Genomic DNA, 16,974 nt, shown 5'->3' with positions numbered 1-16,974 from the left:
GATCTTCTAAAGGATTTCAAAAACTGGCCATTGCCTGCCCTGGGCTGGCCCCTGGTGCTTGTTAGCAGATCATGGATGCCTATGAAATCCTTCAAGAACACCATATGATGGTAGTTCTCATAAGAGGGCAGAATTTCTAGTTGTGCCAATGGTCTACATGAAAGCCCTCTTTAGGCTGTATTTCTTTCTTGAAGTGGTTTCTTTCTTGATTCCATTTAAGGGGTTAGGGAAACTAAAAAGAGGGGCTACCAGTTATTTTCCATGGAAGCAATCACACCACCAAGACAATTGCTGAACTTCTATTGTCTTCTGGTAGTACAGAGAAATCACCCTTAGGTCAAAGACATGGTGCAGTTACCCACACTCAACTGCCTTCTAACAGATGGCATATGTGGAGCCTAGGTGCATCCTAAGTGCAACCTACAAAGCTTCCCAGTGGGTACTGACCTTATGGTCCCCTGTTAGGCAGTCTATTTCAACCTCCGAACAGGCAGCTCCATAAACAAAGTACTCGAAGGGATGCCCTTCACCTTTCTCCCAGTTCATGTGTGACTCATAACCCCTGAAGGAAACAGAATTTTGAGGGGCATTGTTAAGTGATCGAGTCCTATAATCACAAACAAACCATGCTTAAACAGACCCTTACAGAACTGTGCAAATCAGAGGGAATATTTGTACAGTGATTGGCCAGTATGTAAGCATGCCCAACAAATGTGCTGAGTAAATAAATATTTGATTCTTTCTTGTTCAACTCACATTGTCTAATAAAAACATCCAATTATTCCTGACTAGTGACTCCTTACTCCTGTAGGTTAGCTGCTGACTTTATGATTATTTATCCTATTGTCTTTAGCTAATCTTATTGTCATCAGATTGGGGAAATTCCATCTGCATTTTACACCAAACACTATTTCAAAGGTGCACAATTGTCTGCTTTGTCTATCTTTTTGGCTCCAAGATTCAACTTCTTTGCAGGATTATGGATGCCTGGATCAGATCCCTCAGCTCTCATTCTTTGCCTCTACCATCAGGCCCCATGGCCTGTTCTTTCTTTAAGGACACCAGGTGAATGTCATTGGTACAGGACAGAAGCTTGCCAATCCTCTCTAACCTCTGCAGCCTGGAGAAGGCCATTAAAAATGCTCCCAGTACCTATTCCCAATCATCAGTCAGTGACCCCATACTCCCATGACAACTGGCAAAGTGACAAAAATCAGATAAGACTCACTGTATCACCCTGCTCTCTGATGGCATTCACTCTCTACTAAAATAATTTGATAAATCGTTTCCCAATGTATGCTACTTCTCATTGCTCCACATCTTGACACCACAGTTATGATCAAGGTTTTTTTTTTTTTTTTTTTTTGCTCTAGGAAATGCAAATGGTGTCTATGTTACTGTGAGTTTCATTTACACCCCCCCCCACCTTTGTTTCTTAACGTAGGGGTGGACTGTGTTTTCAACAGAAAGTCAGTCACTGCCATGGGTTCCTAGCAAAAGCCTTTCTAGACACGGATTAACTAGTAGCTAAAATGTTCTTTATAACAGTGGGTTAACTGAAGATATAAAATCAATTTTTTGTCAAAATTGCAGACAGAATTGTAACTCTTCCTCATAATACCACTGCTATTTTCCATAACATGTGATTGAAACAACTATTTACCTGAAGTATCCAATAGCCGAAAGGCTGATACTTTCATCAAAAGCAGTATGTGCCTGTGAAGGAGGAGCACAAGGTGATGTAATAAGGATATCTAAAGAAAATCCCTCAAGACTCCAGTTTTAATTTTACTATACATTAAACACAGCTATCCATAACAATAACTAGGGAGGACAAGATTAACTTATTCCTTTCAGCAGTCTTCATCTCCACAAACATTTGTGGTACACTGCAGGTGGTAACTACATTTGTTCAATGCATGTGATTGTAATAAATAACTTCTGTGGTATGTGATAAATCACAGAGTGAGTCCTTACTCTATTGAATAGCAGGAACATTTTTGGGGGGTGGTGGGGATTGAACCCAGGGCCTTGAGCATGCTAAGCATGCTTTCCATCTGGGCTATACCCTGAGTCCTGGAATCATTTCTAAGTGGGATTCCCTCAATATTATCTCACCAAACCTGTATTTTAATGTTGCAAAGAATTTTTTTGTTTGTATTCTAGAATAGTTAGTATGACACATGCTCCCAGTGTTTATGGATGTCTATTCCATGCCATCTGACACTTCATAATCTATTACTTTGAAAAGTTTGCTAGTTGACTTTAGAATGTGTATTCTCTTCCAACTAAACTGTTACGTTGATTAAAGGAAGCAGCTGAATATCTCTATCCCTACTGAAGGTCTACTATTTCTAAATGAATGCCTACATGATTTTTACTTTTATGGAATGATTCCAGTACTGTTTTTCTATCTTAGGAATGGTGAAACCTGAAGAAGAGAACACATTCACAGATGTTATCCAGAAAGTGCCTCAGTCCCATAGGACGAAACAGTAATTAATTCTAGCTTAAAACAGGAGTTTTGTCAGAAAAACCATCTCTTTCTCTAACAGAACATTTCCCCAGATGCAAGAGTTCCTCTATCATATTATGAAAGAAACTTTACATGCCAAGAGCCAAAGGGTCTCTCATTTACAATGAAGTGGTGGTGCCGTTTGTAGTGCCCTTCCTGAAGATATTTAATTCACACATATGCCTCTCACACTCCCCTCTCCTTTTTTTCTAACATAAAACACAGAGAACCAGTGATTCTCACCCAGTCCTTCCAAGTTCCTTGAGGATTCTTGCTGATGATGGGTTCAAGGCGTTTTAGAAGAGTTTGACAAGCATCCTAGGGGTTATTTTTTAAGTTAAAATTATGATAATAATTTCATGCAAACACCAATTTCAAAATAACGTAACATGTCATTCCATAGGCTTATCTAAGAGATCCACAGAAACCTGGGAAGTAAGAGACCAACCCTGAAAAAGGATGATGTGAAAGGTATCACATGGGTGCACATAGCACATATATCAGCAGTGAGCAGGGCTTCAAGATGGTAACCTTGGAGGCCACGTTAAGTCAGCACCTAATAGAAAAACTGTGGGCAAACCACAGACTACTGTTTTCAAATAAGGTCAGATTTCACTTATGGGAAAGTTCACTCAGGTAGCATAAAGCCAGGGTGAAAGGTAACGAAGCTGGAGTGAGAGACAGAGGTCTTACCATGGCCCAGGCAAGAGGTGTTAATCTTACTCAAAGAGATATTAACACAGTATGGAAGTGGAAAGACATAAAGACAGTTTCACACAGAATTAAAAGGACTTGTTGCCCAGTGAAATGTCAAAAGTGAAGGAGAAAAAGAGGTGGTATTTCCAGTGTAAGAGAACTGGGTGCTGTGCCACTGACTGAGCCCAAGACTTGGGTAGGGGATAAAGAGTTGGATGAACTCTCAACATCTGATCTCCACCCACGTATTTGGTTCTAGAGAGGTTAATGATTTTGACACCACTGCAGTAATGTATACCTTTACTGCCAATCCATTGAGATCTGCCACCACAGACCCTCCAGAGATATTGGTATTAGGAACAGTTTCTGTGCTTGTTCCACGCAGATGGACATTTGACATTGGCATCCTTAACTCACGACTGACCACCTGGATTTTAAAAGAGAGCTTCTTTTCAAACATTTTGATTAGTTGTAGACCTGTGCATATGCCCAGGTGGTACAGCATGTATGTGAATCCCTTTTACACACCACAAGCACAAGGGAGCAGGACCATAAATGCCTCCAGTCACAATAAGTTTGTCTCTTCTAAAGATTTTACAGTTAGTTCAGACCCTAAGTTTTGAACACACTTTATTTTTCTTTGACTTTCTCATGTGCAATAGCATCAAGAAGAAGAGGTAAGGCCCCAGGCCAAAGCAGGAAGAAATGCTCCGCTTACGTCTTTATAGTCATGAAATTGATACTTTTGAGGTACTCATTCCACCATACTGTAAAATTCTAATGAAGTCAATGTTATCAATAATAGAAGATGCTTATCTCCTATGCACATAACTGAGATGCTCCATGAAAAGCATCTCTCCTGAGAAAGGACAATGACCTTGGAAAAGCAGCAACATAGACATCACAAAAGAAGAGGATGGTGCTGGAGCTGAGAGCCAGCATGAGAGCTTAGGATATTCTTCACTTCAGGTTCTTAGAAATGGTCTTCATTTTTAGTGCTGGAGAAGATTATATTGCTAACTTTAGTTGATTCAAATTTCTCCTCTACTGTTAGCAGTACAGTTTTCCTTGCCCACAATTCCAAGGACAGGGGCCCATGGAGCCCTTCCACAATGCTTGGCTCTCCAGTGGCCTGATAAGACAAACACTGAAATCTCACTCACAAAGTGGGGAAAGGTATGACCAGACAATTCCCAAGTGATTGCAACATAAAAGAAAACATATTCAACATGTCTATAATCAGAAAATGGAAATTAAAACAATAATGAGGCATTTTCATTTACCTAGCAAATTATCTAAAATGTTTCAATAATCCATCATATTTAGTGTTTGTTAGGGGTATTATAAAATGGACAATTTCTGGAAAATGATTTGGCAATACGTGTTGAGCAATTTAAAATATTTATATCCTATGACCCAGTAATTCCATTTCTGGTATGCTATTTTAAGAAAACAATTACTGGTAGGGTCATAGGGTAATGTACAAAAACACTAATTGAAGTGTTCAACAATTGGGGATAATTAAATAAATTACTCATACACCCACACGCAGTCATTAAAATCATGATTGTTAAGAATCCTTAATGACAGGAGGAAGTGGTCACTAAAAAGTATATTAAAAAATGATGGTAATCTTTTGAAAAATAAAGACAAGATAGAAAATGCCAAAATAGTATTGCTAAGTGGTAAAATTATGTAGGATCTTTCCCCCTTAATTTTTGCAGTTTTGACATGTTTTATAGACTATACTATTATTATCATGATTAGTAAAATAGAAACAGTAGCTTCAAATTAATCTAAAATAAACAAGCCAAAAGAAAAAACCCTTAGTAGGGTTTGGCTAGAAATACTGAATGTGATTTATATTATCAATTGTTCAGAGCCCTTAATATAAAAAAGGTCAAGAAATAAAGCAATAAATCAGAATTTACAAATCTTTTTATTGCCTAGCAAAGATTTGAAAAAAGGCAACTCAGTTGTTAATATATCCAAAGAAAAGCAACAAACACATGACCTTCTTTTGAATAAAACAACCTGAGACCCTTCTACCACATTCCTTTTAGGGCCTTAGTTGTAAGATTGGCTTGTGTATCCAGTTTCTGCTCAGCTTAGCAGCTTATCTGTCATAGCTAAAGTAAGTCTCCTATCCTTTATTCTGGAAAGAAAATATACATTCACAGTTTTCTTTTATGAACTTATCAATAAAGACATACCCAACAGAATACAGTTATTGGCATCCTTACCTGAATCATTTTAGTGTGGACACCCTGCCCCATTTCAATTCCGCCATGAGTGACCAGTGCAGAGCCATCTAGATAAATGTGAACCAGGGCAGCAGCCTAAGCAGAAGAGATGAGAGCAGATGAAGTAGAGGAGAACTTTTTAATTGCTGTTATCACATACCATGTCAAGGAAAACACTTTCCACAGAAATGATCCTTTTCCTTCCATTCCCCCCCAGACCTTGCCAAAAATATGCATAACCTGAGCAAAGTCAGGGCAATGGCAGGGCAAGCACTGCCTTGTGATCACTCCACAAGAGGCCACACTCTGTATCCGTGGCAGGACTATGCACCTAAAGTTGCTGTTTCCTAGTTAGGGCCCTTGAACACACCAGTATCTCTAGGGACTCCTCTCCCTGCCTCGGAGTGGAGCAATATTTTGGGTTCTTTGGGTGTGTGTGTTTGTAGAGGCCCTTCATTTAAAAATGCTCAGTTAAGTATACGTAGGTTGAGGGGGCGAGAGAATATTCTCATAATTGTAAGCATATTGCAGAGAAGCAAAAATGAAAATCCAAATAAGATGGACAGACATGAATTTTTTTTTCTGCAAAATGAGTGTAAGCCCATCTTAACTCATCTTGGCACAGAATTACAAGCTTTGGATTTGGAAAGAAACTTGCAACAAATCTTATCTAATTATGTAGCTCCCCACAAGGATCCACAAGCAACCAAACTGATAACAGAATTAAACGTTCCTCTAGAAACACCAGACTGCAAGTTAAATATGCTTTACCATTAACAAGAATGTGCTTCCTTGTAAGTCTGCAGGTGCTAAAGTATGGAGCCTGCAGTCCAGGGGACTGCTAAAAGTCAGGATGACTTCTTCAGGGAGTCTCCAATATGAGAGCAATATCAACAGTGTATGGTCTACAGAAAGTGCTTCTACCTGGTACCACTGTGATCTAGGAAGGCCTGAAAGGCAACCTGTGCAGCTGTTCATGGGGGGAGGGGGACACACTCATGGGTGTCTGCATCAGCCAGGGGTCACTAAAGCTCTGTTAGCTGAGCTCCTTAATACCTAAGTTTCTGTACAGAGTGGCATAATAATCTATGATTTATAAAGAAGGTCTTCAGAAAATTCTGGTAAAAGTTAATTTCTACTTAATGAACCTAACATTTTATTACTATTGTATTTTGATTTACCTACTTAGAGTACTTAGAAGCAACCCTGGTTATAAGTGGAAGTTGAAGGACTTGCATGTCAATCCCCAGATAAACCCAAGAAAGGGACTGTATTCCTAGGTCATTTATCTGCCCACCAGAAGGCCCTTCATAGACATTTACGGGCTGTGGACAACACTTGGAGAACTATCTCTTTTTTGGTATCCAAATGTTCACATTAGTCTAGTGACAACCAGTGAAAATGGACTCTTTTTACCTAGTCAGCAGGTGTAAACGGGGGATGTATTGGCAAAATGGGGACATCAAAGTATTCTTTCTCTAAGGAGAAAGGCACATACATTCATGGTCCAATGGAGAATTTGAGACTCTTGTGCCATAACAATCATGCTTGGGGCCCTGAGAAGATGCAGTAGAGGGTTTTACTGTCAATTGACATATGACTCTACCATCCTGTGCTCCTGACTGTATGGTAAAGATAAGAAGAGGTGTCCTCTACTTATGGCCCAGAGCTGGCTGCCCTGGGGATGTGCATCAGATGCCAGGTGATGCCTAATGCAATAGTCACTTCTGGACTCTCTTCTATTGCACTTAATTGTACCCTGCTAGCATGTGAGCCCAGGAGGGGCAAGAGCATGTCCTAAGGCATCCCTTAAAATGTGACTCGGTGTCTTGCTTATGGTAGGTGCTCAAGAAGTGTCCAATAAATGAATTTGCAAGAGCATAATGATTCGATTTATTTCTTAAGTTCATAGGCTCTGTTTACGGCCTCCTTGACTCTGCTGAGCATGGAAGTACTTAGCACCTGTGACTCAGCTACAATTACACAGGACTGCGCCTGTCTTCCATTGTGTGACCCTGCTGGTGACTGCACTCTGCCTGTGGGTTTAGGGCAGCATTTCCATTTGTTCCATGTGGTGCTGCAATCTCCTCAGGCTATTAAAAATGTCAAATTTGGTCCAGTTAAGTGGAACCACTAGATGGCTCATTGTTAGACCACAAAAGATAATTCCACAAAGCTTCATCTACAAAATTGGCACAACTGGAGCACTGGAACAGATGACTCTCCATTATTAATTAGAACTTAGTTGGTGCAATTTAAATCTTCAAGCTATGGCTGCTGGTATTGGTGAAAAGTTAGCTCTAATCCTACAGATCCCCCAAATGCACAACCATTCAACATTTGAGTTCTTCCTCTATGCCAGGTGCTGTAGCAAGGCCCTGAAAATGCAGAAGTTAATTAGATACCGTCTGTGCCCTTCAGCGTTCACACTCTAGGAATCAAGTCTACTGTAGGAGAGTTACATTTAACTCCCTCAGCTGGTGAGCAGGGGCTGCTTCTGCTCAGGGAGTCAGCATGGGAAGAGAAAGACACATGGGATATGAGACCAGGCATGTGAAGGTCAAATCTTTGTTTTGCCACTCACTACTGGATGTCCTTCCGCAATAGAGCAAATCTCTAGCAACTTCAGTTTCCCCATCTATAAACCAAAATCACCTGTACTCAGCAGCGATAAGATCAGGGTAATCAAGTGGGAGATTGCAAACCCCAGCCCAGGTCCTTCCACGGAGAAGGCATTCAAATATTTCTAGCTCCCTTCTCTACTTGATTTGCTTTAGACAGAATCTTTCAGATTGTGTCTTTTGGGAAGCAGCTTGTGACTGATCTCAAACTCTTTGATTTAGTCCTAAGCAAAGCTTTTAAGCACAGCAGTTCTCTGTCAGAGGCTTCCTAGTAGCCTCTGAGAATGAATTTGTATTGTTGGCTCTCATCTAGTTTCTTTTTGGCTGAACTGAAACCTACCTCAGTTCCCATCAAAAGGTGTTTCAGGAGCTGCCCAGACCTAAGTTCCAACCCTGGTCCAGCTTCCCAGTTGTGGGACTTTGAGGAAGATATTTAAACTCTTCGAGTCTTAGCTTTCTTATTTATAAAACAAAAATACAAATGTTATAGGCTGCTCTGAGGATTGAATGAAATAAAATCTTAAAGGACTTAAAACAGTAGGTACTCAATTATTATTATTTTTATTTACTTTTTGAGAAATTTCTGGTAAGAGAAATGGGACAGACCTGGTCTATGGTAAAGGCTAGATATTAAGTAGTAGCAGCCACTAAATAGAGGCAGCCTACCATGTTTCCCCACAGCCTAACACTCAAGATTGCCAGAGGATGCTGGGCACAGTGGCATATGCCTGTAATCCCAGCAGCTCTGGAGGCTGAGGCAGGAGGATTCCAAGTTCAAAGCTAGCCTCAGCAATTTAGCAAGGCCTTAAGCAACTTAGGCAGATGCTGTTTCAAAATAAAAAATAAAAATGGACTAGGGATGTGGCCCAGTGGCTAGTTCAATCCCCAGTAACAACAACGAAAAAAGATTGCCAGAGGACCCGTAAACAGTGGAGTTGTTTTCCTTGATGAACCTGCCCAGTCTGTTTAAGCACTGACTGACTTCTTTGCTATCTGCCAATTAATAAGTTTAACCCAAAATTGTACACAAAGATTCACAAACCCTTTTCCCAGTACTTTTTAAATAACTTTGTTTTTGCCTTTGTTCCTCTACAATGGCCTCTTGAATATCTCCCTTGTCTGAGTAAATTGTGTGCAGATGACCAAATGGCTCTCTGTTAATTTTTGTCATTGCAAACAGGCAAGGAATGAAAAAACTGCAGTAGGACAACCACTGGTAATGCTCCCCTGAGCAGCAACTTGCCTACAGTCAGAGCTGCATGCAAATGTTATAAAGATTACACCAAAGCTTAGCTAGGCTAGTTAGGTGTGTGGCTGGGCAAGAGACTTTCTTACCCACTTTTCCCAGCCTCCTCTCTTTCCTCATCCTACACATTAATGCTCCTCCCACAATCCACCCACCTCCATTTTTTCATATTCTGTTATCACTTAACACACCTGTCACTGAGCCTTCTTCATGGCTCATTTGAAGGTGTGAATCCTGCAGAGGAGGGGCAACCAGGCTCTGTGAGGGCTCTGCTGAATATCTATATACATGTAAATTCACATTATGGAAGAAGATAGGAAATGGGAGTCTGCATCTCTGCTGCACAGTGAATTGGAATACAGCAGTCTTGGACAACTGTTGGGGTAAGTTTCATTCCAGAATGGAGAAGTGGAGACAGCAAGTGGAATTTAGTAACCAAGCAAGGGGATTTATTTTATCAGTTAAAGAAACTGTAAGAGTAGATTCCAGTCTTCCTCTTTACACTTTTAATAGCTAGGAGGGGAACAAACTCCTAAATCTGTGTTTAAAAAAAGATATTGAAATGATTTACTTTTCTGGATTTAATTTACCCCAGTCCACCCACAGGAGTTGAGACCCCAAACACCCTGAAAGCCTACATCTTTATTTCCTCAGTAGAACCACAGTAGATGAAAGGAGTCCTGGAAGTCACTGGTCCTACCCTATTACTTTCCTCATGAGCCATTTGAGGCCCAGAGAAATTGTCTCAGCTGCTTTCTGATGCAACAAAGCACAACTTTGGTTAAGTTTAGTAACTGGTGACAGCAATCACATGGCTAATGCAACAGAATGAAAAGTTTCTTCCATGCTTTGTTTCACCTGGGCCACCTCCAGTTGGCATGCCAATGTGTTTGAACTGACCTGAGAGAAGGCAACTGAGCCAACTCCAACAGGAAACTTCAGGGGAACCATGGCCAGTCCTTTCTTCTTCCAGTAATTCTCTGCATTGAATTTTTCCACGGCTGTTCTCCTCATGGAGTAGGAAGACTTGGCCATACATTCTTTCCAACATTGGCTGAGATTCTTGGCATTAATCTCTTGTTTGTAGGGTGTCTGATCTATTTCCTTGTACATATTTATCATTCGAACCTAAGAAAGGATATTAAAAGTGAGAGGAAATTGGCAGACACGGTCTCATCCATCCACCATCTTCCTAGTCCAATTCTGCCCATCCTATGTGATCCAAGCTGAACAAAATCTTTCAAGACACAGAGTCCTCCTCTCCCCCACCTGGAGCATCTATCAACTATGTGAGCGCTGACTTACATGTTTCTATGCTGTACTTGTGCAAATTCAAAGAAAGAAATCCTTCCCTTAGACTTCTTTATCTCAACAGTCTGGGTCCACTGTTGACTCTTAATTCTAGTTTCATTTGTGGGTATCTGTTGGAAGGTATCTGGACTAAATGGTTTATTCAAATGCTGTGACAAGATAAGACTGACTTCCAAAACTAACAGGAAAGTTTGTTTACATATAATTTATATCTAGGAGGAAGGATAAATTAGAAGACTGTACTCCAAGACATCTGATTAGCTGAGTACAATTCTTTCATTCCCAGAATTGGCAGTGAAGACTTTCCAGCAGAGAACAAAAGATGCCAAGTACCTTACAGTTCAGTTGAGAAAACTCTCACAGTTGTGGCTAGGCCCCTTCCCAAGCTGACAGAGGCCACTACAGAGACACTCACCTCACTCTATCCTCCCTAAAAATTTCTCAGATAATTATTAGAGGAAGACTGGAAATTAGTGAGCTGAGTCATTGCAGGGAAAGCAGTGTTTTTAAGAGGCTATTCTCTGAGGAGAAGGAAGGTTTTCACATGATTCTCTTCCCTCATGCTGAGGTCAACTAGCCAACTGGCTCATACAGAACGAGGACACCAAAGTGACAACCAAGTATGACAACATCAAAGAGAGAAGCCGTGGTGGGGGGACGAGAAGGGAGGAACAAATTCCATAGACAAAGATGACTCCTACCTGTGACTGTACAGTCCAACATTGGGAACTCTATAGGAAAAAGTAGGTACATGAATTGGGGACGTGGGCATAGGGCAAAGAGGTGTGGTCACTAGAGCAATGCTACATGAGCTGCCAAAGAGAGGACAGTACTCACTGGCAGAAGTCACATGGGGGGGAGCCATTTGTTTTCCCACATCCTCCTCTTCCTCCCTGCCTCAGCATAACAGCAGAAGGTACAGGAAAGGGTGGGGAGAGAGCTTACCACATCTCCCCACCCAACTCCACTCTAGCATCTGGGGGTTAGAAGAGGTGCCAGGGAGGGAAACATCCTTGTTGAGAATACACTTGGGGCTGAGACTCAAATCACCAAAAGGAAATCCCATTAGCCACTGAAATGACAAACTTCATGACAGTTCACTGTCACATTAAGGGGGAACAAGGAAATAAGAGTTTGACAGAACTTGGAGGTGGGGTTATACATCTGCTACAGTTTGGTGTGGTTTATCCTCCAAGTCTTGGTCCTCGGTGTAGCCGTGTTAAGGTGTGGGAAACCTTCAGAGGTGGAACCTAGTGGGAGGTGGGTAGGTCATTAAGGGCACTCCCCCCCTCCCCCGAAGACATTAAGGTAGTTCTTATGGGATCCTGGTTGATTCACGTGAGAGTAAGTTATTATAAAAGAGTGAGCCTGACCCCTCAATCTCTCTCTGACTTCCTGTTTCACCATGTGATCCCACCATGATGCCATCTGCCATGAAGTCCTCCCCAGAGTCAAGAAGAAGCCAGCACCATGCTCTTGAGTCTTCAGAACTATGAGTTAAATAAACCACTGGCATTTTGTGTATGAAAGAAAATAAATTAATAGAACCTTCAACCAATGGAAACTTCTCACTAATCAGGTGAGAATCTATTGCTCACTCCTCAATATACCCTGTTTCCTGGAGTTTTGAGAAGGTGTCTGGGTATAGCAAGCATCATTGGATTTTGGTGTCCTCGTTCTGTATGAGCCAGTTGGCTAGTTGACCTCAGGCAAATCATATGCCCCTCTGGATCTAAAATTCCTCAACTTGAATGATCCCCAGAGACTCTCTCCCACTTCAGATATTCAACACCTTTTATATACAAGACTAATTTAGTGTTACCTTCTCAGGGGACAAACCGCATTTGGCTGCAACTTCTACAATACAGGACTCGGTGACCAGCCCTGCCTGAGGGAAGCCAAACCCACGCAGAGCTGTGTTGGAGGGAAGGTTGGTTCTACATGCCCAGCCCCGGCAGCGCAGGTTGGCAAACTTGTAAGCATTGTCCATTTTCAGAAGTCCCATTTCTATGACCTGGAGAAATTCAGAGTTGGTGTGATAAGGGCCTTGTCCTTCTGGATCTGTTTTACCACCCTGAGACCTTGGGCCAAATTAGGCTGGAAACAGCATATTCTCTTCATATCACATCACACATGCCAAAAATATATCATGCCCCAAATTAAATGCATTTTACTCTTAAATTATTACAAAGGTTTTGAACATTTTTTTCTTTTCAAATTATTATTTAATTTTAATTTTTATATTTTAGAACAAATGCATTTTTTTCAGGCTTAAACATTTCCAAAAGTCTTAGGAATGTTCATAGGCTGTAAACCCTGGGTCTATAGAATGCAGTATTCTGCAAAACAGGGAAAGTGAGGGAGAAAGTTTTGGCATTTATTCTAATGCACTGTTTCTCCATCAGGGTTAATCCCTTCCTCTACCTCCTGAGGACACTTGGTGAGGTCTGGGGCTATTTTTGGTAGTTAAGACTGGGTGAGGTGGGGGATGCCAGTGACATCTATTAAGTAGAGACTAAGGATGCCTACACATCCTCCAGTGCACACGGCAGGCCCACAACAAGAGTTATGCAGTCCAAAATGTCAGTATGGCCAGAGCTGAGGAAGTCTGGTCAATGTTTGCATCTAAAAACAGATCTAAGTATGGAAAGCACAAACAGCACACAAATGCAGAATTAGCCAAGATCTCTGGGCTTACTTACTCTGTGGGTGCCAGTGAGTGACACTTGGCTATCCCTGCAATGATGGACTCTACGCTTTTATAAGCTGCAATGATGGACTCTATGCTTTTATAATTAGATATTATTTAATAATTGAACATCTTTTTCTGATATAAATCATGTTGTGTAATACTCTTTGAAGAATGCAAGCTTGCTTTTTATTTTTATTTTTTTGCGGTGCTGGGGATTGAACTCAGGGCCTTGTACTTACGAGGCAAGCACTCTACCAACTGAGCTATGTCCCCAGCCCACAGGCTTGCTTTTTAAAACACTTACCCATAATGACTCATCGAGAGAGCTACCCCCATTGTTATAGTGCTCCATGTCCAGGGCCAAGATTCTGCCATCGTTCATGAATCCAACCTGTGCAAAGAGAGCTGATCTTTGATACTGACACTAGGGATCAAATTTCTCTAAAGTGTACTTTGTCACTTGTGAACCCCCCACATGTGGAAAAAGCTTCATCATGTAGACTTGGCAGTAAGTTCTTGGATATATAACTAGTTCTGTGACCTCAGAAAAGCTCTCTGTGAAATGGAAATAAACAAAGTAATACATGAAAAATTATAGGCACATGAGCAATGCACAGCAGATGTTCTACATATAAATTATTAATATTACCATTATAAATATTATTAATATTATCTCCTGTTCTCACAGTACTTTCCATTGGAAAACATTATCTTCTCATAGTTTTAATTGCCACTGTGGTGATGACTTCTACAATTATAATCTAGTTCTTTCAACAAAGTCCCCTATTAGTGAAGGACATTTGTGTTTCAATGTCCTATCATCACTTCTTCTCTGACACTTACATAAACCAGTTCATTGTCATTCCAGGTTGGTTCTCCTTCAGCTTGACTCTTTCTTCTAGAAATTTCCACTTCATGCTTGTGGTTTTATTCTCTGTTGTGTTTGCCAAGTTTTCCACCAAATCCTATCTTATTTTACACAATAATGACTCCTGGACTCATTTCTTTTGCCTCTTACTATCATATCAAATGCCTCATGTCTGAACGCATCAGCTGTTTCCTACTGGTTCATCTGCCCCATCTTCCTTCTTCAGGCCATCCTGCCCTATCTCATCAAATTGCCCTCTATGATGCATCTATGTTTAATTATGGCACTTGACTGATCAAGAATCTATTCAGTCTCACTTTTTCTTGTGAGATAAAGTTTAAACTCCCCATTTTGGAAATCTAGGCCCATCGTGGTCTTGCATTGCCTAATCCAACTGATCTTATTTTCACTATCTTCTAGTAATTGCTCTGTGTTCTAATGCACCCCTCCCACTACCCTTACCCCTATAAACATGCCATGCTCATTCCACCTTTGCATTATTCCTGTTACTAGTTCCACCACCTGGCATACTTTTTTGGTGCCTATTCATTCTTGAATGTCCGTTTATTTTTTACCTCTTCTAAGAAGTCTTCTGTACATTCTCCAACTCATATTCACCTTTCCCCATAGATTTGCTACACGTGCATCATTTTTTGACTGGCAGTTATTTATGATTGCATAATTATATCATAAATTTTCTCCTCTCCTCCTTCCCCCCAAAATAATCTCTTCAAGACAAAGTTCACTCTAATGAATCCTTTTGAACTAAACTGAGAGCAAAATGCAGCTTAGAGTAAAATAGATTCGTTTGCTAGTTTCTAAATATAAATGTTCAGGTAGATTCTTGTAGAGACCATGATACACATGCAACAAGTCCTTTGGTCTCCATCCTAGGCACACAGGAAGATGTATTTCACAACCACACTTTCAGTTAGGGAGCAAAGCTCTGGCCAAAGACACTTGGAATAGAAGCAAGGTCCACCTTTTACAGACCTGGTGTGAGAAATACCTTGCACATCACTCCATGTGCTTTCTCTTTCCTTGTCTATTGCAGAAAACTCTGTAGAGGACTTAGAGTCTCTGGGCAGAGTCAGATAGTAGAACTTTCTGTGATGATGGCAAGGTTCTGTGTCTGCACTGTCCAGTACTAACCATGTGCAGTTATTGAATATTTAAAATGATGTAAATACAACTATGGAACAGAATTTTAGTTTTAGTTAATATTTTTATTTTTTATTTTTAATGTTTTTAGTTTTTATTTAATTAAGTTCACTTAAATGCGAATTTCAATGGCCATTTCAATGGCCTAGTGCCTGCCATATTAGACACTACGATTAAAAGGGATGTTGGTAGCACTAGATGAAAAAAGCTTGAGTCTCTGAATAATTTTGTGGAACAGAGTCCTTCTTCCCCTAGGCCCTCTTGATTTCATTGGGTTGTTACTTGACCAAGAAATCACATAATAAAGACTTAAGATCCTGAGAGTTTTTAGTTGTTAAGAGTAGTTAGCCCACTTTGATAAGTAGAACTACCTCTTTTAAAGCAAAATAATAATTATTTTCTACTATGGAAAGTTTTTTAGGAATTTCTAGAGCACAGTTTTACAAAAATACCCTTGATACATTAAAAAATGAGGAAGTCATTTGCAAATAATTCCAATTTCACATAACACTATTGTTATGGGAATTATTCTATTTTTACCTCTTTTATTGTACAAGTAAGTAGTTGTTAGACCTACTTTCATGGTCACATAAGCTCACAGGTTTTCTAATTATTCACTGTGTTATGTCCAATGCCAGTTAGTCCTTTTTCTCAAATTGACATTTTTGAGCAAAACAGAAAAGCTTCATTGGATCAGCCAGTAATTAAATAATCAGCACAAGGAATAGAAAGTTAAATAGAAGTGCCATTTGTTGATTTGTTCATTGTGACTCCCCATTAGGAAGTAGCTAAATGCCACCCACTGCATTTCTGTCATGTTCTGTTTGTAGCAAATCCTTCCCTCCACCCGTCTTCAGCTCACTTTGTACTTCGCCAAGTATGGATGGCGGCCTCCAGTTATCAGCATGTCTTCTCCTCGTTCCAGAACGCAGCGGACTGCACGACCGTGTCTGAAACAGAAAAAAAAAAAAAAAAAAGCAAGAGATGTAAATTCTTACAAGGAAGGTGTTATCTGGGGTTACACAGCTCCTAGTGAGACCTTGAGTGGTGTCCACACACATAACAAATCAACTACTCCCCACACCTGGCCTCTGCTAACCTCCAGGAAATGTGGTAACTCCCCTCTGTTTGGTGAAGGCATCACATCTGGCATTTGCTATTTCTTAGAGGGAGGCTCTTGGGTGCCAGAGGCTCCAGGATATTCAAGGGGACATTTTCCTTTGTCATAAAGACATCCGGCTACAGGCAAAGTCTTAAGGCTGCACTTCAGTCTGGTTACAAATGGAGAAAAACAGATGGGGTCTGACTGCCAAGTACTCCCAAATGGGACAGGTCTAGAATCAAGGTCTCCGCTTCTGAGCTAGAGGAACTGACCTATATTACTCTGCAAAGGTATTAAGTCTTATAGTTGTGTCTGCTCCAAAGACAATTTCCTATGATGATTTTTCTTTTGAGATTCTTCAAAGGAAAATGACAATACAAATAAGTCTTATAGGTGTGTCTGCTCCAAAGACAATTTCCTATGATGATTTTTCTTTTGAGATTCTTCAAAGGAAAATGACAATACAAATAAACCTAACAAAAGCAAAGTCTCCATTTAAATCAACCAAGAGAATATATA

At 40.5% G+C, this 16,974-nt stretch overlaps 1 protein-coding gene across 2 annotated transcripts in view; it reads right to left on the bottom strand.

The window, feature by feature from the left end:
* The window catches only part of AOX1 (aldehyde oxidase 1), a 65,658-nt gene that overhangs the window by 7,528 nt on the left and 41,156 nt on the right, over nucleotides 1–16,974 (bottom strand). For both annotated transcript variants that reach the window (XM_079133120.1, XM_079133121.1), the window contains exons 23-31: nucleotides 16,216–16,303; nucleotides 13,629–13,715; nucleotides 12,455–12,646; nucleotides 10,222–10,449; nucleotides 5,455–5,550; nucleotides 3,510–3,638; nucleotides 2,759–2,833; nucleotides 1,664–1,716; nucleotides 448–562 (exon numbers count right to left, since the gene is read on the bottom strand). In XM_079133120.1, coding sequence (XP_078989246.1) covers nucleotides 448–562; nucleotides 1,664–1,716; nucleotides 2,759–2,833; nucleotides 3,510–3,638; nucleotides 5,455–5,550; nucleotides 10,222–10,449; nucleotides 12,455–12,646; nucleotides 13,629–13,715; nucleotides 16,216–16,303 — 1,063 coding nt within the window. The remainder of the gene's footprint in view (nucleotides 1–447; nucleotides 563–1,663; nucleotides 1,717–2,758; nucleotides 2,834–3,509; nucleotides 3,639–5,454; nucleotides 5,551–10,221; nucleotides 10,450–12,454; nucleotides 12,647–13,628; nucleotides 13,716–16,215; nucleotides 16,304–16,974) is intronic.

The sequence above is a fragment of the Sciurus vulgaris genome (assembly GCF_902686455.1).
Source record: "Sciurus vulgaris genome assembly, chromosome: 3".
In the NCBI taxonomy this organism is placed as follows: Eukaryota; Metazoa; Chordata; class Mammalia; order Rodentia; family Sciuridae; genus Sciurus; species Sciurus vulgaris.
Note: the sequence above shows the minus strand (reverse complement) of the source record. Positions and strands in the feature narration are given on the sequence as shown.